Here is a 27,650-nt window from a genome sequence, read left to right as displayed (position 1 = left end):
TGCTGCGACGAAGAATGCGAATGCGAGAACGAGAGTAAAGTTGCGGCAACAACAACGCGGAGCGACGAATGTGGCAATGCCGTGAAGTTAGTTCAAAGCGAAAGCGACTAGAACTCAAAAAACGGTACCAGCGACTGCAGTTGGCGATGTAAACAAAACAACAACACTTTGCTGGCGGAATAACGGAGCAAAGGAGAATGAGCGATCGACGCCGAGCTTATAGAGCGGGCGGGCACACACACACAAGCGAAGAGATGTGCGAAGAAGAGCGCGAAAAGTTCCGTTATACGAACGACACGTTGCCCTTAGAATTTTCGTGAATAGTTAATAACTTTATTTGTTTATTTATTATTCACTTTCGATGAATGCACTAGGGTTGAATGTTCACCTTTGTATGCGGTTATGACAATGTTGAGTTGCGATGAGCGGGTCGAGCGAATAATTGTTGCGGGCGATACTTCGACAATTGTTTATGAATTAATAAATTGTTAATAATTTGTTTAAACACTGCCCCACGTTGGGCGCCAAAATGTTTAATGCACAAAGCGTCTTTTGTGCTGCACAAGATATCAGGTTGGGGGGTGCATAAACTAATTACAATTTATAAACTCAGGCGGGAAAAAGACAACCGTTTACCAAGATCTAACATCAGCAACTGCCTTTTATTAGCAGCGGCAAAATAACATAATGTTCTAACAGAGTAATTTACAGAGATTGGTTAATACATGTTAATAGCTTTGTTTACATTTGTATAGACAAAGAGAAACAGTATGTAAGACGAAAAATATTGTGAGTTTGACCGAACAATTACTTTAAAATTTAAAGTTTAAATTTCGATTCGATAATTTTTTCCTAATTCTTCATGCGACAAAACGAAACGTACTCTGGGAAACTGCGAGTCTATAAGGTTTCGCTGACGCTTTCATGCGAGCATATGGAGCCTCCATCTATGTTGCCTTGGCTTATCATATGAATCTCGCTCGTTTTTTTCCTTGTGTTCTTATGACTGATTATCCTTTCTGCGTCTCTTGTAAGTAGATTTTAGATACCACATTTTCATTGTTGGGCATATGAAAACCGAAGAATTGTCACCTTTATTATAATTGTTTTTCTAATTTCGTAATATTAATCCTGGGTAACTGCATTTCTTCTTCTTCCATGATGTACTTGCGGTGTTCAATAGTGTGTTTCACACTTTTTCTTTAAGTTTCCCGTAGGCTGTGTCCAGAGTGATTTTATGAATTTATTGGAAGCCTGACCCTTTAAAGACGCATAACCCTTCAGCGCGCCTCATGATTGTCGTTTTCATTGCCGTTGGGCTAACAGTTTATCACCAATTTTAGTATTAACAAGCTGCGTACCTCTGCTCGAGCAGCAAGTAGAAAGGTAACGCAGGCTGACTGCCGTTGTAAAGCCGTTTTATTCTGAAAATATTCACATTATACATAACTTACCACAATTCTGTTAGCTAATCTTACCGCAGTATGTCCTCCTTAATTCACTAAGCGACAATCAATGCGGAACTTAAATCATAGCGGCAAATCACATCAGCCCAATGTGACCGTTCATCGGTCGAGAGCTAATCCATACATTTATCGATATATACGTACTAAACTATGTAAATAGCTATCGGATGTACTATCGTACGTCGACAGGCTCTGTGAATTTCAAATTTTTGTTGCCTATTTTTTAATTCTTGATTATTGATTTCATTTTCTGTGAACATTTCCCATGCTTCTTGAAGAGCCATTATTTTCGCTTCGAATTATGAAGGTGTTTGATTACGGCTTGGATTATTACAGAGCGATGACCTTAATCGGGATAGACTAAGGAGTTGATGGTGCTCAATAACGAAATTTAGCCATGGGTGGTACGGCCAGTGCTTTTCTCCGAACTCCATGGTGATTTGACAAATGGAGTACCTAAGGCAGTAGATGGATGGACTGTGTTGAGCGCATATTAAATTCTCCAATTTTGTTCCTACGGATATCTCGCAGTTAGAGACATCCAGAATTCGCTCCCCGCAGTCGGATATCGTGTTGATCTAAATCGTATGTAACGTTATTATGGTGGAGGGTATATAACATTAATTTTTTACAAACGACTTTCGGTTATGAAAACTTAACAAGAAAATACAAAAGATATTAGTTGGAAATATTTTTACTTTAATCACCGCCGGCACATCTGCCGCACTGAAATTTGTACGGTGTTCATTTATTATCTTTCTTACATCAAAAATAACCGGTTTCAACAAATTTACTTGTGCTAAAGTTATCTTAGGTTGTCTTTATGGACCACTCTCCCTTTGATTAAAACCGTTGTCCCCAGGTCCGCTTCAACGGTTTCCTCCGAACAAAGTCTTGATAACTTGTTACCTAACCGCATAATCTTTTCTAAACAAACTTTGTCTTCTACGGTTATGGTTCTATGGTTTTTACCTGAGCCTTCTGAATTTTTATTTAATCCCTATTTCAAGGTCGTTGGAGGTTTTATGAAAATTTAATAATTCAATAATAATTCCAAAGTTTTCCGTTAAGATTGATTTCATAGTTTTAGAGAGCGTTCGTTGTCGCATTATAGGGTTTTTATTTTTGGAAACAGCTTGAGAAGTTAAAGTAAAGTTGTTTTAATGGCTATAATTGCTCGCGAGCTGATGGTTGAACGGAGGCTAACATAGCGAATGTACGTGTAAAAGTTCTCCTACGTAGGCTGGGACGGGTGTTTAATCAGTAGCCTGTTTTTCAGGATGATGATTTTATTTTCCTTTCGAGAATACTCTACAATGCATTACTACTTCAGTAACAATCCTTGTCATTTTGGAAAAGAAATGGCCTAATAGTATTTTTTAACGTTATCTTAATGTGCGATGTGCTCTGTTGTGCTCAGCCACAGCTATTTCGAGTTGCGCTGATTTGTCGGTTACTACAATGACTAGAGATTTCAAATATCTAAAGACTGTCGAGGAGAATTCCTGCATGAAAACGTGTTGAATAAATGCGAGAACAAGAAGTTCACAATGTATTGCGTTGACAACTTCTGGCTTCATGACATCTCTTACCAGACTTAGAAGAGTTTCTTGTTCCTGAACTAAATAATATGTCTCATTTTTTTTGGAATAGAACATTGTTTTTGATTGATGAATGCAGCGATTCTTCAATCACAATTTGCTAAGCCATTTACCAATGTTTCAATGTCTGTGAATATCTTTACTGTGAATAGTGGCTGCGTCAAAGTCACCACTGTGTTTTAGCGCCTTAAAATTTTGACGGGAAAGAGCATCCGCAACTTTTTTTTTCTTTGAGTCTCAAGGGCTTCCTTAGGCCGGAGACGAAAGTATGGAGAGCATCACTCCTAAACATCTCGTTCAACACTGCAGCAGCAAAAGGCTCGTATTACATTAAAGTTTTATCAGTGAGAAGCGTTAACTTTTTCTTCATTTCATCGTAAAACCTATTAAGAGAAAGTTCCCCCTGCCTCATCGTCCTCAGGCGTGCTATTATAGCGTCAAAATTTAAAAAATATGTTAAAGGAGGCTAAAACTGCATCTGCATTGCCTCTTACTTTATTTCTGATTATGGCTATCGCCTGATAGTTTGTAGAGCTGCCGTTATAGGGCTTGACAGTGAAGGCAGCCGTACCCTCTTGTCTCCAAGAAACATAGCTTTCCTGATTGCCGTCAAATTCGGGACTTTAAAACGTCTAGAGGTTCTTAGCACTTTACCCCATCGTCGATACTAATTGCCTCATAGGCCTTGACTTCTGTATTTGTTAGAGTTATAGACCCTTTTCTGTCCTCTAATTCATAGAATTTTTGTTCAAAGGCCTGGACCTGTGTGTTCTATGTTCGTTATTTTGTGTTGGTTTGTTATTGTGAAGATTTCTATAGGTTTTTAAAAGTTCTCCGTCACTACTGTCAGAACTGTATCCTTTCCTTTTATGTATTCGCTCGTTTAATTTAGTAAGTTTAAAATATTCCTAACTTGGAAAACAGCTACTTTATTGTTTTTTCTTGGACTTTGATTAAATAGAAGATATAAAAAACGATCGCCGTAATTACATTTTCTCAAGTGAAAACACAAAATATTTTTTAAAAATCTTGTAGTGTTCTCCTGCGGGAGCGCATCCTGATGATGGATGCGGTGTGAGGTTTACAGGGCACTCAAAAATTTCGTGCTCAAATCGTTTTACTTGCAGTTTTAATTGAACTGGTTTTATTTTCGTTTCAATTTTGCGCATTCTAAGAAAATAAATATATATCACATTAATTTTTTTGACTCTAAATCGAAGTTTTTACGAGTTATTCACGACGATTGCGTTTAGTTTTTAAACGGGGTTTTTACTCGAATTCCTTCTTGGAATTCACTAACGCGTTTTCACGTTGGACGCCAAGTATAACCACATATTGATTGCTGGCCTGTTTTGGCAGTAAGAGCTATATTTAAAAACTGACATGAAATGCTAAAGGTATTGATAAAGCTGGATACAGAATTGACTTATGTAATATCGGGGCAGTCATAAAAGGCGGCCAACATGACAGCTCCTTGGTGACAAAGTCGTGCACGCTGACCACTGTTCGATGAGCGTAATCGGGATAAATTGTATAAAATCATTGAAATTGACAACTTTGAAAAAGTTTATGGGACAGGATCAGATATCCTTAGCCGCCGGAATCAGGACCGTTTATATCAAATCGAGCAGGTCGAAAATCTCGCCAGATTTCAAATTTTTGGCCTTCTCAAAAATTTGTGTTTTGGGCCATCTAACAACTTTTTCCGTTCGTATAAAAAAATTCGGTAGATACTGAGCATCCCAATCAAGAAGTTTAATGTAAACAAGAAGAAACGGTATAGTCAGGTGCCGCGACTATAAGATACCCTTTACTGCTTTACACAATTTAAAAATTTTTATTTTGCTATTGGAAATACACAAAGCGCCACCTATTATCAGAGATAGCATTTTGAGTAACTGATAGAGACGGCACCGCCCATGTGAGGCCTTATAATTGACAATCTAGCAAAATAATGTTCCGATTTAAAAAATTATTGGTAAATCGTAGATATTGACCAAAATATGTAATACAATGTCAAACCAAGACATTCATTAAAATATTATGGACGCCACAGATTTCCGCGGTTTGTGGGCGTTTTCTCTAACTCTAACCAGATAAAAACTCACAACAAGCTGCAAGCTGGAAAACATCATAATGACCCACGCGCTTAATCCTAAATTTCTATCACTTATAGTTATCGAGATATCAGCTTTTCTACAAAATGCGAAAACCGTCTTTCGAGCTTGGATGGCGTAAGAGTAGATGTGGCCCGATAATGGTATCACCATAAGATGGGCTGTCATTCAAAGATCTTACGTACTGAATTTCAACTTTATAGCTCTAATTGTTCCTGAGATTTCAGCGATTTTAATTTTTTGAGATTTGTGGGCGTTAGAGTGGGCGTGGAAGGATGCTGAAATAAACTTGCTTTGTCTAGGGACCACAAGAATCTTCAAGCTTAATCTCAACTTTGTATCTTTTATAGTTCCTGAGATCTCAGCGTCCATACAGACGGGCCGACGGTCAGAAAGACGGACGGAAAGACGCACACGGGTCAATCGACTTCGCTATTGATCCTGATCAAGAATATACATACCGTAAAGGGTCGGACACGCATCCTCCTACCTTTTACATACATTCCAACGAATCTAGTGCACTCTTTTACTCTGCGAGTAACGGGTATAATAATAAAAAGAATAAAGCAAATATAATTATAAATAAAAACAAGAGGAAACGCTATAGTCGAGTGCCGCGACTATAAGATACCCGTTACTGTTTTACAAAATTGTAAAATATTATTTTGCTAGTGGAAATTCACAAGGTGCCACCTATTGTCAGAGGAAGTATGTTGAGTATGCTTATAGTGACGACACTGCCCATGTGAGGCCTTATAACCTTAATTTCTTCATATGTAGCGAAATAATGTTCCGATTTGAAAAATCATTGGTAAATCGATAGATATTAATAGAAATAAGTTACAAAAGGTCAAACGAAGGCATTCATAATAATATTATAGACGCCACAGTTTTCCCCGATTTGTGGGCGTTAGAGTGAGCGTGGCCGGATGCAACTTCGTGGCAAGTTGCAGAGGCATCTCCTAAATACGTGTTCCTAATCAAAATTTTGTAGCTCTTATAGTTTTTGAGATTTTTGCATTTTTGGCTTTTCGGGTTTTTTGGACGTTAGAGTGTGCGTGGCTTGATCGGAAGAAAACAATTCGCATTGGGAGCATCATAAAAACCTACATGCTTAATCCGAATTTTTTGTATCTTATAGTTACCGAAATATCAGCTTTTCTAGAAAATCCGAAAACCGTTTTTTGAGCCTTGTGGGCGTATGGGTAGGTGTGGCCGGATAGTAGTACTACTATAAGATGAGCTGGCATCTAAAGATTATACTTTCTGAATTTCAACTTTCTAACTCCAATAGTTCCTGAGATTTCAGCAATTTTAATTTTTTGCGATTTGTGGGCGTTAGAGTGGGCGTGGCAGGATGCTGTAATAAACTTGCGCTGTCCCGGGACCTCAAGAATCTTCATGCTTAATTTCAACTTTGTATCTGCTATAGGTCCTGAGATCTCAGCGTTCATACGGACGGACGGTCGGACGGACGAACGGTCAAACGGACATGGCTCAATCGACTTCGCTATTGATCCTTATCAAGAATATATATACTTTATAGGGTCGCAAACGCTTTCTTCTATCTGTAACATCATTTTCAACGAATCTAGTATACCCTTTTACTCTACGAGTAACGGGTATAAATATATTAAGGTGTTATACCAGCCTATCGGAATAGTCGGCCATTGAACGTCGTATGAATTCAGTGGCATAAGTTAAAGTTTTTAATGAACTCTCCAGGTCCCTATAGAATAATTCAAAAACTTGTTGTGAGCGATAGAGAAGTAGAAGAAATTCGAAGCTTTAGACCAAGACAGGTTCAAATTTAAGAGGGAGAAGACATAATGATGCATAACCTTATCAAGGGCGCCTTAAGGCAACAGTAAGCTATGCTCCGAGCAAAACTTGAAACCCAAATCAGCTCCGTTAATATGCAGTTACAGAACGTGCGCGTAGAGACCCACAGGTTGAGGCCTAACGAAGATTCTAAAAACAGTTGGGAGCACCCCCACGCGATATACCGCTCCACGTAATTAAGTCAGTACCAGATTTTAAAGGTGAGCAAGACGAGTATGTAGCGTAAAGGCAATCTGCCACGGACGCATACGAACTCTTTAAGCCATACCAGGGCAGTATTATCAAGCCGTTACCATTATCAGGGGAAAAATTAGGGGCCCAGCGCGAACGTTGCTGGTATAACTCAACACTGTACTTAATTTCGATGCCATTCTGGCAAGATTAGACTGCTCCTACGCAGACTTCCTTGCGGTTATTGCGACAACAGCTTGAGGTGGTTCGTCAAAGTGACCAAAGTCTCATGCAATACTATGACGAGGTTGAGCGTAAGCTAACCCTCGTCACAAATAAACTCATCGTATCCCACGACATTGAAAGAACCACACTGCTCCACACAGAGGGGAGTGCAGACGCTCTACGCGTATTTGTCTCAGGCCTGAAAAAAAACCTGAGGGCAGTTGTTTTCCGACACAGACAAAAGACCTTCCATTGGCATTGGCAGTAGATAGGGAGGCTGAAACCAGCATCGAAAGAAGCCAGTTCGCGGCAACGTATGCTAGGCCAATGAGGCAGAAGACACAAAATTCTGACTTGTGTCAGACGCTCTACGCGTATTTGTCTCAGGCCTGAAAAAAAACCTGAGGGCAGTTGTATTTCCGACACATACAAAAGACCTTTCATTGGCATTGGCAGTATATAGGGAGGCTGAAGCCAGCATCGAAAGAAGCCAGTTCGCGTCAACTTATGCTAGGCCAATGAAGCAGAACAGACAAAATTCCGACTTTCGTAAGGCTCAATACCGCGCTCGTTAGAGTTTCTTCTTTCACTTTGCAATCGTAAGACTGTCACGCGGTGGACCTTCCGACCAAGCGAGCGTTTTTCATACAGTCAAGTCCCTCAGTTATGTTTGACATTTATTTGAATAAAGAGCACTTTTCTCGTAAACGTTACTCTGGCCATCGCCGTTATTTTATTTGCATTAACCCACTGAGCTTCGGGCCAGAGGTATAGCAGTCACCCCCTTACCGAAATCTTCAAATGTCACATCAGCAAGAACCCTAACGGTGCCACATCATCAGTACCATCTAGAAGGTGGCCGCCATTTCCCAACTAACCACTTGAACAAAAGCCACCCAGCGGCTCCCATACCACACAGGGAGCCCCTTCCGGTGCCACGGTTTCATCGGCCTGTTCAGGACCAACACCACCACCGGGCCCAAATATAATTATACCTTCTACCTAACTACCGACCCTTAAAAATTTCAAGGATGACATGTATGTGGGCTTCGAAAAAAAAATTGCATACATTAAATTTGCGCCTTATAATTGGAGAAAATAAGACATTTTCCTAGTGGAAATTCCCAAAGCGCCACCTATTGTCAGAGAAAACATTTTTAGTAACTGATAGTGACGTCACCGCAATGTGAGGCCTTATAACCTAAATTTCTTCATTAATAGCGAAATAATGTTCCGATTTGAAAAATCTTTGATATATCGATAGGTATTGACAAAAATATATTATACTCGTAAGGTCAAACGAAGACATAGACTATAATATAATGGACGCCACAGTATTTCGCGGTTTATGGACGTGAGAGTGGACGCGTCCGGATGAAAACTCGTTGCAAGTTGAAGTGGCATCTCTAAAAGACATTTTTTGCATTTTTAGCTTTCCGGGCTTTGTGGGCGTTATGGTGGGGGTTGCTAGATGGGAAAAACCAATTCGCAATTCGGGCGTCATAGAAACCTACATGCTTAATCCGAACTTTCTATCACTTATGGTTCCTGAAATATCAGATTTTCTACAAAATGCGAAAACCGTCTTTCGCACTTGATGTGGCCGGATAATGGTACCACCATAAGATGCACTGGCATCTCAAGATTTAACGTACTTAATCCCAACATTCTAGCTCTAATAGTTCCTGAGATTGCAAAGATTTTATTTTTCCATGATTTGTAGGCGTTAGAGTGGGCGTGGGAAGATGCTGAAATTATAATAATAATACATACATTAACATATACACATTCAAATAAATATTTTATACAAAATCCCTTCGGATGTTTTAAATTATATTCGTCGTTTACCAAATTAGTGATAAAGGTGTAATTATCTAACTTTTATTGTAGTGCGCACCAATTTAAGGTTCAAATTGAAGGCTGAAAAAAGTGACTTATATCGTGTATTGTTTTTTACCTGTTGCTCAAAAGAAACCGCAGAGCGTATTTGCGCAAATTTTCTTTTCCCAAGCCTTGGCGCTATTTTCTTGCCGCTTACATATTCGCTACCTGCATCATTTTTCGCTAGTGTCATTATATTTAAAAGAGAGAGCCGCTGCCAGTTCTTTCGACCTCTCTTTGCAATTTCGTTTTCGATCGCTGGAGAAGTGCCAGCGTAATCGTTGTTTTTTTATTAGCTGCGTTTTCGGTATTTATGCTGAGAGTGTGCTACCCACTACAATTTGTGCATGCGGCGATTTCGCGCCGTAGAAGTTAATAAAGATATTATAAACTATATTTAAAATGTTGTTGAAATTATTCGACAACCACTTGTTTATTTTTTATTATTATTCAGTAACATTTTTTATTAAGCTCTTCGATATCAAAACGAACTCAAATAAATAATAAACAATGGCTAAGAAATAACCGAGATGGAATAATAAGAAGTACATCCCGAACGCAGCTATATTTAGCAACTGGCAACTAGCAGTAATTGAAAAAGTCTTTTAAAGCCTTTGTTGACAAAGATGACACTCTACACGATATTGAAAAAAATAATCATTAAATATCGTGTCTACAGTCGCACAGTCAATGCATTTCAAGTCACTCCGGATAATTATAAAAAAGACCGCGCTAGCCCGAAGGGGGCTTACGATAAAAATAGCCTGATTTTCTTCAAAAATATATTAATACTTTTCAATCTGCCGAAAAAGTCCCAGTCATCAGACACAGCTCTGAGAAACCTGATCGTCAGAGACTTTTATAGTTGTCTGCTATCTATTGGGATTCTATTCCATTTCGAGAAAAGACGCTCAGAGTGTACGCATGGGTACTTGTGCTCATGTGCATTGGGAATGTCCAATATAAAGTGTTCTAATTACTAATATAAGCGATAATAAAATTTGTTTCAAATCTCTCTCTCGAAATCAGAAATAACGCTTACTTCTCCATAAGAGCGGAAGAATTAATAGAACCATCAACAACTGCAACACTGCAAGCGAATACGGAGAGAGCGCGGTCGCTCTCTCCCGTGCAAAATTCCCGTCCCCCGACCCCTACAACATAACCAATGATCTGCTTATTACAACGACTAGTGCCCTCGTTTAAAACGGTGACTTCGACACTAATGACGACAACAATCACCGCAACAACCACTTCAATTGCAGTTTCTGTTTCGTCAGCTCTTACTGAAATAAAAAAATAACGGACCACTAATACAATCAGGAATCGATCGGCACAGCTAAAAAAACAAATGTATCAAAAGTTAACAAGAAAACTGTAACCACTGTGCCAAAACCTGCGCCGACAAGAAACCGATTTTCTATTCTTAGTGACCCTTTTTTTGTACGTCAGGCAAACTGTGCCAGATTGGTTAAAAAAAAACTGATCAAGTTGAAGCAAACAAATTCTATTTAAAGTCCATAAAAAGGAGTAATATTAATAAAAAGAAAATACAACTGAACGACGAGCAAGATTACTGATCAGTGACCAAACTCCTTGACAAAGGAAAAATTAACTACTTCACCTACCAACTTAAAAGTTGCAAAGGACTACAAGTAGTTATTAAAGGTATCGAAGCAACAGTTCTGCCTATAAAGAGTTGAAAAGTCTCAGCTGTATTGTAAGCTTGGTCTTATCTCTCCTGGCAAGCCTACATATTGGCCAACAGATCCTAATGCTCTAACCTCTCGTAAGACAGACAGATTGACTTAAATACATAAAGTATGTAAGTACCCATATTGATGGCTTCTCAAACATGTACCAAAAAGAAGAGATTGACAGCTTAAGAACTAGTGTCTGTTATGTCACTAGCTGCACAACACACCACCCTTATTATATCGGCTTGTAATCCTGATAACAACTGGCGGGCTTTAACCATCGACGAACTGCTACGCAATAAGAGAAGGCTCCGGAGGAACTGGCAAGCCCATAGATCGCCTGCCGCAAAGGAGAGGCTTAAGACAGCAATCTATCTTCTACGCAAAGGCTTAGAAAATAAAAATAATCGATCTCAATTATCCTATTTGAAGCATCTCTCTCAAACAGCAAACGTGGAAAGCTAAATCAGTTATATGTCCACCAATCGAAAGTGAGTCGCCACTACAAACACAAACAGGAGAATAGCTTTGTGATCCAAATAAACATCTCAGGGCTCAAGTAAAAAATAAAGCGCCAGGACACTATTTAATCTGCCACAAAATTATTATAGAATTGCCGAACTGTGCAGTAAATCTTGTCACCACGAAATTCAACAGCATGATGAAATTGGTTTGTCATCACTAAAAATTAAAATTAAAACCTTGCTTCCACAGAACACCCATAAAGTACTGGAGTCATATCTTGGGCATAGAAGTTTCCCAGTACGATGTAAAGACTTCCTCTCCGAATACCATCCAATTGAAGCAGGAGTACCACAAGGTAGCGTGCTTTGACCAAAACTATATATAATTTCCACAGCAGACCTTCCGATAACCAGTCTCACAGCAACGTCAACATTTGCTGATGATACTGCCATTCTAAGTCGATCAAAGTGCCCAATAAGAGGTACGCAGCAGCTAAAAGCAAGAAACCTACATTGGTTAATAAATGACCGTTCTCCGCTATATTAGGAGTACAAGGTACTTCTGTACAAAACAGTTCTTAAGCCAATTTGGAAATATGGCTCCGGGCTATGGCATGCCTTAGCAACCCAGAATCAAATATACTGAAAACTATAAATGGTGCACCATACGGAATGAAAACATTCACAGAGATTTAAATGTGGGATCTGTTAAAGACGAAATCGAAAATGTAAAAGTAAAATATACGATCCAGCCAAAAGCTCATCTAAATAGGATTGTGCGGTCTCTAACATGGAACACTAGCTACTCACGACTCCGGTGAAGCTAGGGCAGTTCACCCAAAAATTTATGTTTTAAATTTATGTATTAGGCTAAGATTTGATAGCATGTCGTCAGTCTCAAGGAGAGAAGATTCGATAAATAAATACCGTAATTTAAAAAAAAATATGTTGGGGATGACAAACGTATACCATCCTCATTAATTTAATAATGACAAAAGCCGATGGAGAAACTTACAGATAGGGAAAGAACAATTGGATTATACATCGCTTACGCTTTGGAACAAATGTGGCACGGCTCTGGACAGGCGATACCAGCACATGGTCGCCATAGAGGCTTCCAAACCCAAAAATATTGAGCATAATAATACCTTCCCTAGAAGTGTGAAAATAAGTTTTTCAGGGAGGACCCTGCCCTATGTGTGTTTTGCACGTCAGCAGAAAATCAAAAAGGGAATTGGTCTTCGCAAGGGTCTCATAGTTAAAAAATTCAACGACGATTGAGCCATGTCCTTCTGTCTGTCCGTCTGTCCGTATGAACGCTGAGATCTAGGAAGTTGAGATTAAGCATGAAGATACTTGAGATCCATACGCAGCGCAAGTCCGCATCCTGCCACGCTGACATCCCGGTGCCATGATGATAAAATTTCAGATCGTTTACACTATTTCATTCCGCATCTAATCCGGGAAGCACCTCAACCAAATTGAGAGTGGTATTCGATGCCTTAAGCCTGACATCGACGCAGATGTATCAAGGAACACATTTGAAACGGTTGTGTCCTCTTGTATACAGGCTAGAAAGAGGTCATTGAAGGAGGGGTTCCCAGGCAAAGCAAGCACCAACAGATAAATTCACAAAACGTTTAATTACCAGATCGGTTTAATATGTACAATGGGTAAATAGCGTCCCGCGATAGATTTGCGATCTGCAAAGCTGACTGCCTCTGCCCTCTTCTCAGCTCTCGATCTCGTGATCCCATGCATCGTCCCAAACTGCGAGAGCGATCAGCTGATCGCTCCCACCTTTCAGCACACTGGGACAAGCAGTAAACTTAATATGCCGCCCGCCTTTGCTGGACCTAGCATAAAAACCATTCGCTTGTCCGGTCCGTCTTGGCGGTGAGTGGGGCAGTATATCTAGTATGGGAAATTAAACAAGAAGTGTGCGCAAGAAACAAGTTAACTATTAAAGAGGTGGGTAAGTGATGGCGCTTAAGAACGGATTGACAGTGGACAAAGTTCCGACACTGAAAATTTCATCAGGCCTTGCTTGGTCTTGAGTGTTACACCCGGTCCAACGCATCCGTCACTGTGTGTAAATGTCCCCATTGTAAAGGCGGGAATCGGTCGTCCTTGACTATCACGAGGTCGGCACCCCTTGCCCGTCCCGACACCAAGCCTTCTAGAAATAGCGTATCCTTGATTGCTCGATAAGAAAATGCCCTGCAAAGGACTTGTGCTGCGGACGTTTTTCCTTGGCTATGTTTTGTTGAGTTTCCTTTGACTGGTTCAAATCGTTCTCCCAGCAATCAGAAACACCGAGAAATTGTGTAATGGCTTCAGTTTTGACTTTCTGATATCTGGCAACATCTGGCTTCGAAGTCGCCGAAGAGGCTTCCAAGCCCAAAAATATTCAGACTAATAATACCTTTCCGAAGAAGAGTGGAAATAAAAGTTTCTCGTTTGTCGCTATCAGGGAGGACTCTGCCCTATGTGTGTTTTGCACGTCAGCAGAACATCAAAAAGGGAATTGGTCTTCTTTCGCATCCCTAAATGTCCAGAAAAGGTTCGGTTAAAAAAAAAATGTGCCCTTATGCATTAACTGCCTTTGCAAGGGTAACATAGTTAAAAAATTCAAGTCGAACAGATGCAGGGAGTGTAAATCTTTTCACCACCCATTGTTGCCCAGATACTTTGATAATACAAATCTCTCGTTGCGGCCTCCTCTTCAGCTCACGCTCACGCAAGAGTCTCAGACCACTTCGCATGTTTTGCATGCGACTGGTTCGGACAGAACTATTTTTGTACAGCTATCGTGAGCGTATTAGTTCACAAGTAAATTTTGTGACCGATTAGCTCGCTCAGAGACTACAAATGAAAAGAGAGAGTGGTGAAACTAATTCCTAAGCAACGAAGAAAAAACACACAATAGGGAAGTTGCGATTCCGATTTGTACGTTTCAAAAATATTTCTGGTGATCATCATCCGGATCAAGCGGTGAACACCAGCGAGTAGAGGGTACCTGAAAATATTTAACTGGCCGATCCGTTTTTCTTCAATCCCCAAAAGGTTTCCATGCTTATCGGATAGCGGATTCATTTTTATACCAGTTATTCGTAAAGTAAAAGGGTATATTAGATTCGTTGAAAAGTATGTATCAGGTAGAAGGAAGCGTTTCCGGCCATATAAAGTATATATATTTTTGACCAGTATAAATAGCGAAGACAATTGAGCCATGTCCATCTGTCTGTCCGTCTGTCCGTATGAACGCTGAGATCTCTGGACCTATAAGAAATAGAAAGTTGAGATTAAGCATGAAGATTCTTGAGGTCCATGCGAAGCGCAAGTCCGCATCCTGCCACGCTGACATCCCGGTGCCATGATGATAAAATTTCAGATCGTTTACACTATTTCATTCCGCATCTAATCCGGGAAGCACCTCAACCAAATTGAGAGTGGTATTCGATGCCTTAAGCCTGACATCGACGCAGATTCTGTTGAACGCAAATGAATGTATCAAGGAACACTTTTGTATAGTTGTGTCCCCTTGTATACAGACTAGAAATGGGTCATTGTAGGAGGGATTCCCAGGCAAAGCAAGCACCAACAGATAAATTCACAAAACGTTTAATTACCAGATCGGTTTAATATGTACAATGGGTTAATAGCGTCCCGCGGTAGATCCGCGATCTGCAAAGTCGACTGTCTTTGCACTCTCCCAGCTTTCACCACACTTGGACAAGCAGTAATCTTAACATGCCGCCCGCCATTGCTCGACGTAGCATGAAAAACCTTCGCTTGTCCGGTCCGTCTTGGTGGTGAGTGAGGCAGAATATCTTGTATGGAAAGTAAACAAGAAGTGTACGCAAGAAACAAGTTAACTATTAAAGAGGTGGGTAAGTGAACGGATTGAGAGTGGACATATTTCCGACACTGAACATTTCATCTGGACTTGGTTGATCCTAACGCTGTGGCATGAAGCTGAGACTCGGAAGACAGAAAGTAACTGAATTGAGAACCTATGCTGACTCAACTTCAACTGAAAAATATGGGTCAACAAAGCTATTTATTTTAAAATTTACAGCATTCTTGCACCGACGACTGCCCCCAAGACCCACGCCAAAAATAGATATTCGGGTGCTAGGCTAGTCCGTTTCAGATGCAGGGACTGCACTACGTGCTCCGAGACGATGGTTGCCTCAGATCCTTGGTCAACCAGGGCGGTTATGACTGTGTGCAGACCGTTCTACGTGTTCCACACGGTAATACGAACAGTAGGGAGGAGTAGGGATAACATTTGAAATATGCGTCTGGGTTTCGGTCCGACGCTGGCTGCAAGCGCTGTTGAAATACGTTCTCCATGACTGCAGGTGCACTAAGATCCATCACCACAGGTCGGACCGGATGCGGTGGTATGTGGCTCGGCGATTGAATATGAGCCAGAACAGGGAAATGCAACAACGTGTGATGACGCTGTCCACAAACTTGACAGCCTTTATTACTGGTGAAGCGCAAAAGAGCATGCGACTTACTTAAACAATATATATCATTCTCAAGTCCAAGAAGGTTGTGCAACGGGGCAAAATATGGACGCCGCCACAGTGGTAACAGGGACCATTAGGACGCCCAGAGTGCTCTTGTGAAGATGGTGCTCCCAAGCGTTGTGGGTCTCCTTTGGTAACCTTGATGCTACGTAATGCGAAAACCAGTGCTGCAATTCCCCATCCAAGGCTTGGACGCGACGGAATGGAGCCAGGCAAACATTGACTGTGCTTAGCATCGAGTGTATTAGATCCGTGTTGTCCTTTTGCAGCCTGGGCAACACGTAGATAGCGTTCATGTGGTGAGCGAAAACGAGGCGAGGATTGTTTAACCTCTTGATCATCATTCCCCAGCCCACTGAATAGTTTTCTTCCGTGAGCTGCATCTGACGGATGTCGTTATTGCGATTTGCTGGCAACGATTCCTTGAGAAAGTGCAGCTTCTGAACATTACTCAAATTGCTGTTGTTGTGGATGAGGCTCGTGAAGGCATTATAGTAGCCTGGCCAATCGACACACGAGCCGGAGAATTTAGGAACCGACATCTGCGGCATGTTCAACCACACATCCGCGCCGTCGCCACCAACCGACATCTGCGGCATGTTCAACCACACATCCGCGCCGTCGCCACCAGACTCTGGTGGTTAAGGCGCACGAGCCTCTGGTCGAAGCTTGTCCAAATCCTCAGAGAAAGCGCAATATGCATCCGTGTACCGCTCTTCGAACTCCGAGTGGAAATCCTTCGTTGCACAGGTCGAATCAGAAAATCCTTTCAGGTTCGCAAACACCGAATCCGTCTCCCGGACCAAATAAATCCTAATTTCCTGGATTGCGAATCTTTTCCTTGAAACATTGATTTTAGGAATGGGAATCTATTTGCCTGCAAATTGACCAACTGATCCAAAGCGGGAGCATCCGATTCAGCCTTCATGCTGGCAAGTGTAAAATACGAACCCAACTCACCACCCCAAATAATAATGCAATTAGAAAACATAATTAATTCTTGTTTTGCGCACAGCTTGTCTACTTACTCAGTTATGTAAATCAGAATTCACCGCCAAGAAGAAGCGAAGAACGATCCCGTTGGAATTAATAATTTTTAGTTATGTTTGCCACCATGTATAGTTGTGTCCCCTTGTATACAGACTAGCAAAGAGTGATTGTAGGAGGTGTTCCCGGCAAAGCAAACACCAACAGATAAATTCACAAAAGGGTTAATTACCAGATCGGTAAAACTTAACAACATGTAAGACATTCATTAAACAATTCAATATATATGCATATGAATGTATTTATGTATTGCATTGTTTAATGAAGCCGTAAAGGAACTAAACATTTAGCAATTACTTGTGTTCCTTGATTTTAGGGTCGCTAATTCTTTTTGTAGTTGGGCGCTAGTTAGGGTGGCCCGATGGTGATGCCGCCCATGGATGAGCCGGTGGTGACGTAGCTTAACTGTTAACTTACAGGCGGGATAGTTTTTACTAATCCGTTGAATTCTACTTAAATATGAATTTTTGAAGAGCTGAATATTTAATTTATGTGTAATCATGTGTTGTCATCTTGCCAGTGGTAAATCCATTGGACATTATCTGCGTGGGAGCAAAGCATGTGGTGTTGTCTTGAGTTACATATGTATGTTATGCAAATTTGCAAAGTTTTTTATAATAGTTATAAACTGATTCTTGCCTTTAAGGGATGAGTTTCGAAATTTTCGGTTCGAGAGATCATTTAATTATCCTCAAACGCTATGGTGATTAATTTGCGTATATTATTCAAAACCTTTTATTTTATAAAACCGAGAAAATAAAAAAATAAATAACTTCTTGTGATATTTGGTTGACAGATACATACAAATGAATAATTGTCCTGCTGCAGTAAAATCTCTCGCTGCAGTCATGGTGCGTAGGAGCAGGATGGCTGGTGTGTTAGGTCACAAGGTTGTTGATAACGATAGGACGCTTGGCCGTGGTATTCCTATGATGAGATAGGATAGGCTTACGTTGGAAGGGGAACTGTCCTTCATATACTGCTGGGCTAGAGACTCAGTCAGTATGATTTAAATTAAGACGATAATTATTTTCAATTAAGAGTTAACGGCCGTTTGCCGGAGTTGCATTTATCGAGCTTGTGCTCTTTATTGTTTGAACATCAAAAACGAATTGAACTTAAGAACTAACATAAATACGCTACGTAATCAGTTTGGCCGGCGCTGGTCATCGGACGATCGGTCATTACCGTCGCCCCGTTACCTAAATTATTTTACATATTACTTTTTTGCCCTGCAAAAGGGATTTTCGGACCTGAGGTCAACATTTATAAACAGCTTAGAGATAATTGGTTAAAAACGTACAAAATAATATATACAAAATGCAAATATGTAAAATAATATAAAATTAAGAACGTATCGAGCATATCAAATACTAAATACATACATATATATATTCAAACAAACGAGTACATTTAGTAGGCAAATTTGCACCCATATAATCTGACAATATTTTTTCAAGCTCAGTGTAAACCAACCTTAATGATTTATTACCTTTGTGTATATTAAATGTAGAGTTGTAAATAGCTCTAAAATTCTTCGTTTTTTACGGAATCAATGCATCGACAGGTTTGCTCACCTAAAAAAATTTTAGATTTTAAATTGATTTAATCGATCTTTTTAAGAATTGATTTAAAAAGAATCGATTTTCGATAAGTACAATTGTTTACAGCTCTAATTAACAGATGAAGCGTTTTCGCAGAGTTGAAAAACAGTCTTCGATTTTCTTATCGGAAACACCAATGTTACGATGCAAATCTTAGTACCATTGTTGCCATTTCAGCTTATTATAGCTAGTTCTAGAATATTTTTAAACTGGAATAGCTTGAAAGCTTTCCATCTAGCTTATATCTTGAGAGAAGGTTTATATTAATTTCTATTCTTCTAGCATAATATAGCTATAAATAAATTGGGGACATTAACTTTGTGTTTTGTAAGAAAATGATCATTTACGGCACGAAAATATCCCAAATAGATAAAATTCATCTCATTGGAAGGGAAAATATTAATGATACCGTAACATATTGGGCAGAGGCATTGGATTATAGGGATGCTGGTGGAAATAGACCATTTGAGTCCTTTGCCTTATTTGCAATTCATATGCAATTACTGTCGTCCAATGCGAAAATAAAGCGGGCTTTTAGCCAAATGAATTGAGTGAATACAAAGTTGCGCAATAAAATGCATTTAAGTACTTTAAAAGCATTATTTTGGTTTGATAGATTTGTTTAATTAAAATTGTTTTGTATTAAATTTTTCCTTTTCCTTTTTCAAATATGGATTGCGCAGGCACGGGAAAATATCATACTTACATCGTGCATGAAAAATATATATGTATGTCTTGCCTCATGTGGAGTTGCCTTTAACGGCCCCCCAAACGCGTAGGTCCAAAAGAAAGGGTGTAGCTTTAAGGACCTATGGCCGTGGCTGTGGCGAGCGGTTTTATTCTGAAATTGCTTAAATTAGCCCCACATTACAGAATCTCAATCTTAATCTTACCGCAGTGTTCCCCCTACAAGAAGTCTGTAGAAGACTGACTTTGATGATATGTGGCTTTTCTTCTCTTCTTTTATTTTATCTAGTGTTTCAAGAAGTGGGACAACGGGTCTGTAGAAGAGTGACTTTGTTGATATTCTATAGACAAAAGTTTTGTTTGCGAAATGGTAACGGCAACTTCTGAATTTTAAAGCGACTGCCATTTTCTTACTCTTACATCCAAAATAGTATATATGGGATATTGTCGGTGGACAACAGCGCCAACAATCGATAGTGGCAACAATCGATAGTCCGGACCACGGCGTCACCATCAATAGGTTTTATTGCTCAACGTTTCTTTTCTGAGGCACAGAAAATGGAGTCTCGTATTTTTTTAGACACCGTAGGCCAAAATGTAGATTTTATTGATGAGAGACAATACAATGCTGAGCTGGTATTGCCAAAGCAGAGTATAAGTAAAATCGAAAAGAAAGATGAGGTGAAATTTTTCGGCCTGAGCCTGTGCTGCAAAGAAGTGCTCAGTGTCGTGAATACTTTGCCTATCATCCGAAAAGAGTTCACAAAGGTTACAATGCACTTGGACAACATAACCGAACAAGTCGAAAAGGTAGTAGAAAACTCCTCTACTTGGAAATTGGCAAATATGAAGCGGAATACGGTGCTGAATATCAGTCCAGAACTGAAAGTCCGCCTAGACAACTGTACAAAACAATCGCGACTGGCGATGACTTCAAATGTAGATCAGCGCATTGCACATCCTACTGTAGAAAAAATTCATAATAAGCTTAAAAGGAGCAAAGTAAGTATAAAGCTTGTACGTAACAAACATCGCTTCCTCTATGATGACATTTTCGACATCGAAAATTGCATATGATTGCGTGGCAAGTGAATGATCAGACTTAATGGTTAGCCGTTGGAATATTTAGCTTTATCCGTTGAAATCTTGGTGGCTGCGTATCAGATTTTGCAGTTACCGTAAGGCTAACGGAACACAAAAAGACACAAAACTAGAGTTGTCTGTCGAGAATGCCAAGTCAGATAACTAAGTAACTAGCCTACACAATATCATCTTAAATGTTATGAAAGAACTGTGGTCTAAATTAATTATGTCTGAGAAAGTTGCCATATTGACGACGACTTTAGTAATCTGAAAACAAGATGGGCAACTTCAGCATTTATACTTTATTCCTTTCTTAATCGTCTTAATTTTTAGGCTAAAAGCTCCAAAACTAAGGGAGGAGATTGGGCTTACTTTCCTGCCTCAGAAGTCACAGAGGGAATGCGGAACGAACTTAAAATAATTCAAATGCGATCGGTTTTAAACCCTAAACAATTCTACAAGAAAAACGATCGAAAATGTCTTCCTACATTTTTTCAAATAGGAACTGTGCAACATTCGGCTTTAGAACACGATGAAGAAAAAAAGGCAAGAAAAAATATGTCTCTAGTTAATGAATTGCTTGAGGACAAGAGCTTTCAAATCTTTAACAAAAGAATATTTAATGATGTGACTCAGCACACGGACAAAAGCAAAAAATATAATAAATATTAGAAATTTTTCTATGCATTCTAGGTAAAATATGAATTTGACCTTTTATAAGTAAGCTAAGTCAAAAACTCATTTAAGAGTTTGTAAAATACAAAATTGTCAATCTGCGAATTAAATAAATTAAAAAATGAAGAAATTAATGAAATATTTAAAAAAATTGAAATGTAAATTGCAACGGTCGTATTGTGGAATATGGCCTAATCTTAAGTGATCCAATAGATTTTAAACTGAATTGGCACTTTGAGAAGCAGGCCATAGATAATTTTTAGTACATATCAAGATTGAGCACGCCCAAATACGCTTGATATTCGTCTTCGTTGAGATCAACAAATTTATCTTCATGAGATTTGACCACTATCATGGTAGTCTATAAATTATACCTAATATATATACATATATAATATATAAATATAAATAGTGCTTGAACTACGTTCTGATTATTATTTTTCGTACCCATGATTCTAAACGCCTTCACAACATTCGTGGCGAATAAAAACATATACAGTCGGTCGCAGCTTATTTCGTTCAGCAGAAGCATGCAATTTCGAATCGTTATTGCGACTAAACTATGAAAGATAATTCCAAAATTTAAATGTCATATTTTAGGTATGATATTAACATATTTATTTTGGTAGATTAAAAGGGTATACTAAATTCGTTGAAAAGTATGTAACAGAAGGGACCGTTTCCGACCCTATAAAGTATGTGTCGCAGTGTTATTCCTAGTAAATGTAGCATTCCGGTAATTTGGGAACTCCCTGCTTCTGCTTTACTAGCTGATATTGAGCGAAAGAACGGCGGTAGAGTCAGAGACGCTCTGCTGCTGAGTGAAGTTCGATGGTAAGATACCAAGAGTCTTGAGTAAGACTGAGATGGCTGCATACGCTCGACTTGAGTGAGCTTATGACGTGAGCGAGTTATGGTTATCCTCTTAGGAGTCCTGGGTGGCTAGGGGTTCTGCCAGATTCCGGTCTTCTCCAAGTGGTAGTCGGTGTATTTCAATTTATGAATTTTTATAAGAGTTGGAATAAGTAAACGTACGCCTTTGAGTTGCCTTTTAAGACTGCCAATATATTCTTCAGCGGCGACCAAGTTGCCACAGCTGCCGAGTGTACATAAGTTCTTATATGCTAATACATAGATTGCTTAAGCATAAAATACAAAGTGAAATAAACGAATGTTTACAAAGACTTCCTCGAACGTTTGCCTGTGTCATCTGACCCGCGTTTTGGGGTAGGGGCATCCTGTTGCAGTGTCAGCAATCTTTCGACGGGGCAACGACTCAAGTGGTCGTTGTCCCAGTTTGGGCTGTTGTTTAGATTGCAACATTCTTGCAACGCAAAGTAAGAAGGCACCCGGTCAGTGTACCAATTCCAGGGTAGCTCTGGGAGGTTTAGCTGGAGGCTCGTTACCTAACGACTGGTCGGTAACTCCTCCCCCCTGGATTGAAGTGACGGCCAAAGTGACGGCGTGGACGACACGAAACTCGGCTCTGGTATGGTGGTGAAAACAACCCTCTTCTTTGTGTTGATGAGTATGATTGATGCCAGGACTCCAGTTAATATTAAGAAGTATACCGCTCCAAAATTTGTGGTCGTAAAATTTTTCCAGTAAATTATGGAATTGGAAGCATTGATGGACCTTAAATTTAGTTTGTGTAAGTTGTCTTCAATGTTTTCCGTGAAATTGATATTTTGAATGATCGGAATAGTGGTTTCTATTTTTTCTTCAAATATTGACAACTCTTTATCGTATGGGATCTGATTTATGTATACTTTACAATTTTTGAACGTAACTAAAGCAGATCCTATTACAGCAATCTTAGTAGTACAATTAGATTCGATTGTAGTGTTTATTGTGTTTAAGATCAATATGTAAGCTGGTTCTATTTCTGTAATTATTTCTTGATTTCCAGTATCTTTGACTTTACAATTTGTAGGGTTTAAAGACAATATGTTATTTAAGCATTCAGTGTTAAAGTTATCTAAGGTTGTAACTGTGTTTTCACATATGAAATATTTGTTTATCTTGTTACATCTGTTCGTGAAGTAATATACATCTTCGGAATTATAAAAAGGCCATATAACTTGTGAGGATTAGAAATTTAGATTCGTTAATGGGAAGGGGGACCAAGTGTATGAATTGGTAACAATTTTGTTTAAATGTTGGTATTTTTATTCCAAAATTTATCTTGATTCCGATCATAAAAGTATCCAATTCTAGCATTTCTATCATGTGTTCGTCTTTTAAGTTTTGTAAATCTGAATCATTTATTTCTTGCCTGATTAAATCTAACTCTTGTTTGGACACGATAAAAGTTGGTACGATCTTTAATTTGCAAACAGCAAGCTTTCTTCAATGTTACTTAAATAATTTGAAAATACGTCTATATTAATATTTATTCTAGATATGTATTGAATAGTATGTAATAATTGGTGTTCCGAATTCATGGTTTTTAAGATAGTATTTTTGTAATTGTTTAAGAAATGGTTGATTATTTGTTGTTCCTTGTGATCTGTGATATTTTCAAATCTGACTTTAATTTCGTTATTGAATATTTCTTGATTGTTAATCTTTAATGTTACTTCCTTCTGATTTTCTATAATAGCTTTAAAATTATTCTCTATTCTGCGTCCGTCTGCGTCGTCTAAGTTTCCTGTCACTACCTTAATGACCTTTCCTAGACCGTTAATTAGTCCGCGTTTTTGTATTTTCTTGGGTAATAACATTTCTACTCTGTTTTTTAGCTGTTGCAGTTTTGTAGATAGACTGTCCACCGCGTCGTCAGATTCCAAATTTCTTTTTAATTTATAAACTGCTCTTTCGAAATTTACAACAACATCTATTAAGTCTTGTAAATTAATTACATGTGTGAGATATTTATGTGATTGAACGATCTTGGCGGGTCCTAGATTTAGCTTAAGTAGGGGGGTATCTTTTCCCAGTGGTTGGACGTTTAAGTCCTGTGCTGCGACGAACGCAAATCTGTAAGATTAATGGGAATTTGGTTTGTTTTAATTCTATTTCTTATTTTGGCTTTATGTAATTTTTGTTTTTTTTCCGAAATTAGTGTTATCCTGTCATCTTTTAGTACCCTGTGTTGCGAGAAACGGGGGGTGAGTTTGTTCCGTCTATTTTCCTTACGGAATACAATGTCGTCCGTCCTAACTAGGTTGGGCTGTTCCCTATTTTCATTGAGTTTATCAATTCTGCGATTCATCTTTTCTTCTAGTTGTGCTTTAATCTTGGGATATAATGTATTTTGAAACTCGTTTAGTTTCTGCAGATAATCATGTTGGAATTATATTCAATATCTTTATTAAAAATGTGGGTTCTTCCCGAAAGTAATTCAAACGGAGTATGCTTTGTGGCAGAATGTATGCTATTATTGTAGGTGGTTAGGGTTTCGAACAAAATTTCTTCATGATCCAGTTCCAGCTTGTGAGCCTTTCTGGTATCATAAATAATTCTGTAAATTTCGGTCAGCGAAGAGTGCAGTCTTTCTACAGGTGAGTTACTCGTAGACTGCTGGAATGACGTAACATGGGTTATAATATTGTATTGTTTACAAAAATCAGAGAAAATCTTTCCAGAAAATTCAGCGCCTTGGTCAAAAATCAGTTTTGTTGGTACCCCCACAAAACAAAAATAGTGCCTCAACGACTTGATCACGTTTATACAGATCCTTGCCGGAATTGTATAAGCGCTTGCGAATTTAGAGAACTTATCGATTAGTGTAAGAATTGTCTGACCATTAATCGTATAAATGTCCATATGCACTATCTGTAAGGGTACCTCGGGCGTTTCAGTTTTCTGGAATACTGGCTTGGGGGGCCTTCTATCACATTTCAGTCTGTGACATGTGTCGCAAAGATTGATTATTTGGGTGATCTTCTGTTTCATGTAGGGAAAATATAATGTTCTTTTTAAATGACTCAGGGTCTCTTCGATACCACGATGATTATTGTTTTGATGGTAGTCTTTAATCACCGTCTCCTGTTCTTGTGTGGTAGTAACGTCTATCAAAAAATCTTTGCATCTGATTAATTTATAGTTCTTAAAGTGTTTGAGGTAAACTTCCTCTATCAGTTTAAAAATTGCTTTTGGAGCGAATATGGCGTGTAGTCTGCTAAGTACTAGGATTTCCTGTAGGATTTCGGTAATACCGTTGATGTCGAAATTAACTCTGGATATGGTGCGTCTGAGTTTGTTTTTAAATAAAATACAATTTTTTGTTTTCGTCACCTATTTCGAAAATGTACTGTGTATTGAACTCATTGATCGGTCTATCAGCTATAGTTATGGAATCGGACAATCTATTGGTTGAGGATTCAGAGATACAGTTTTTTTGTATTACTACTCTTCCTTTCTTGTACACTACCTCATAATCGTACTCCAATAATTGTAGCTTCCATCTGACCAACTTGGAGTTGGGTTCCTTGAAATTCATCAACCACGTTAGTGGTTTGTGATCGGTAACTATTTGAAATCTTTTGCCAAACAAATAGGGTCGAAAATACTTAGTCGCCCATATAATAGCTAGCATCTCCTTCTCAACAGTCGAGTAACTTGTCTCCCGATCGTTGAGAGTTCTACTTGCGAACGATACCGGTCTGTCGGAACCCAGCGTTCCTTGTGACAGAACCGCACCTATCGCCACATTGCTAGCATCTGTCGTCAGAATGAAAGATTTATTAAAATCAGGGTATTTTAATAGGGGATCATTGCACAGTAAGGTTTTGCAAACATTAAACGCTTCTTTGTATTCTTCCGTAAGTAACATTGAAGCTTTCCCTTTTAATTGTTTCGTTAATGGCTTTGTGATCTTAGCGAAATCCCGGATGAATTTTCTATAGTATCCCAACAGACCCAGGAAAGATTTTATTTCTTTCTTTATGGTTGGGATCGGAAAGGCTTTTATAGCCTCAATTTTCTTGGGATTTGGTTTGATGCCCTCTTCTGTGACAATGTGTCCCAGATATTCGATTCCCAGATAAGTCTCGATTTACGTAAAAACTCAGACTTATCTGGTTGAATCTTTAAATTTGCTCGTTTTAATCTGGACAGTACGGAATCTAGGTCGTTAATGTGTTCCTGTAATGAGGGAGAGAAAACTATGATGTCATCTAGATATACTAGACAACAGTCTCCGTTGAGGTCCGCCAAAACATTATCCATCACTCTTTGAAAAGTGGCTGGGGCGTTTGTCAGACCAAAAGGCATACGAACAAATTCGTAGTGGCCTCCCTGAGCCGTGAAGGCTGTCTTGGCCGTGTCTCTTGGTTCCATTTCAATTTGATGGTACCCACTAGCGAGATCTAGGGCTGTGAAATATTTGGCTCTGCCAATCTTGTCTAAGACATCATTTGTATTGGGCATGGGATATCTGTCTTTCTCTGTTTTCTCGTTGAGCTTCCTAAAATCTACTACCATTCTCCACTTTTTTACTTGGGAAGCGTCCATCTTCTTTGATACTAAAAATACTGGGGCGCTCCAAGGCGAATGGCTATGTCTGATTATATTCTGATCTAAGTGTTTGCTTATTTGGTTTCGGATTTCAGTTGATTCAGTGGGACTGAATCTGAATGGTCTGCAGAATACCGGTTTGTTGTCAGTAAGTTTGACCTCGTGTTTTATTTGGTTGGTAAATGATAGTTTGTCGCCTTCACGATACACTATTCCAGAAAATTTCTTAAAAAGCTGAGACAACTGCTGTTTTTCCTCGTCGTTTAGATGATCGGTTCTAATATTACTAAAGTTTACAAAACAATGCTGTTCTTCATTTTTTACGTTATCCTGTATTACATTTACCACAGTGAAATCCTCTTCTTTGAACTTGTTTACTTCAAGTCCTAAATCCAAACAGAATTTCTTTGGGGTGGCGGAGAAATTGTTAATTTCAACTCGAGCATAATTGTTGCATGCCTTGTAAATGCCTGAGGTTATGAATAAATCTTCTTCGAGTTGAATATGGTCGCATAAAAAAGGTCCTTCTTTAACGTTTACCGGAATAGTGATCAACGATTTAGATTCCTCATCTATTTCATAATATTGTGGGGTACGATTTGGTTCTAACAGTAGGTGTAGTAAAAGTTAGTTTTGCAATATCGATTTTCGCCTGAAGTTGGGTTAGAATATTCATACCAATCAAGCCATCGAAAATTCTGTGAAAATTAAATAACAAAAATGGGTATTTCCTTTGATCGTTCATCTCTTTAAAAATATTCAATACAGCCATTTCTGGAATGGGGTATTCCTGAAGAATTGTCGTGATTGTGATGGGTTTCTCTAGCCTAACTCTTTCTTCTTTTTCTACGAGCTTCGGTTTGATAAAAGAACCCTCCGCTCCTGTGTCTATACGGAATTTTAATTTATTTTTGTTCTGAAAGGATAGTTCGATATATGGTAAATTTGCGTCTAAGCGAAATTTACTCAGGAATCCTGTCTGTGGTATGAGGCTTTTGATTGAAAATTTGGCTTCTCAACAATCTCTCGAGTTGGTCCTACCTCATCTGTTACGTTCTTAGTCTCGACATTATATAGTCTTTGTCCGCT

General features: G+C 39.0%; 2 protein-coding genes, 1 long non-coding RNA gene and 1 other non-coding gene across 4 annotated transcripts; 2 read left to right on the top strand and 2 right to left on the bottom strand.

Annotated features, from left to right (window-relative positions):
- Positions 1-1,059: 1,059 nt before the first annotated feature.
- LOC108109612 lies at positions 1,060-1,837 on the bottom strand. Its single transcript, XR_001772519.2, has 2 exons — positions 1,479-1,837; positions 1,060-1,424 (listed from the first exon to the last, which is right to left on the bottom strand). It is a non-coding gene; the product is annotated as an uncharacterized LOC108109612 (long non-coding RNA).
- A 14,176-nt stretch (positions 1,838-16,013) lies between these two features.
- Positions 16,014-16,604, bottom strand: LOC108109610. Its single transcript, XM_041817878.1, has one exon. The coding sequence runs from the start codon at positions 16,602-16,604 to the stop codon at positions 16,014-16,016; it is 591 nt and encodes a 196-aa protein (XP_041673812.1).
- A 3,235-nt stretch (positions 16,605-19,839) lies between these two features.
- On the top strand, positions 19,840-21,521 carry LOC108109613. Its single transcript, XM_017218178.2, has 2 exons — positions 19,840-20,345; positions 20,760-21,521. Exons 1-2 carry the CDS (start codon positions 19,902-19,904, stop codon positions 21,096-21,098), a joined length of 783 nt encoding a protein of 260 aa, XP_017073667.1. The 5' UTR covers positions 19,840-19,901; the 3' UTR covers positions 21,099-21,521.
- On the top strand, positions 20,412-20,703 carry LOC121529875. The gene has a single exon (XR_005993668.1). It is a non-coding gene; the product is annotated as a small nucleolar RNA U85 (small nucleolar RNA).
- Positions 21,522-27,650: the final 6,129 nt, after the last annotated feature.

This window comes from Drosophila eugracilis, unplaced genomic scaffold (assembly GCF_018153835.1).
Source record: "Drosophila eugracilis isolate 14026-0451.02 unplaced genomic scaffold, ASM1815383v1 contig_2035, whole genome shotgun sequence".
NCBI classification, from domain to species: Eukaryota; Metazoa; Arthropoda; class Insecta; order Diptera; family Drosophilidae; genus Drosophila; species Drosophila eugracilis.
This window is presented reverse-complemented; position numbering and strand designations above follow the sequence as displayed.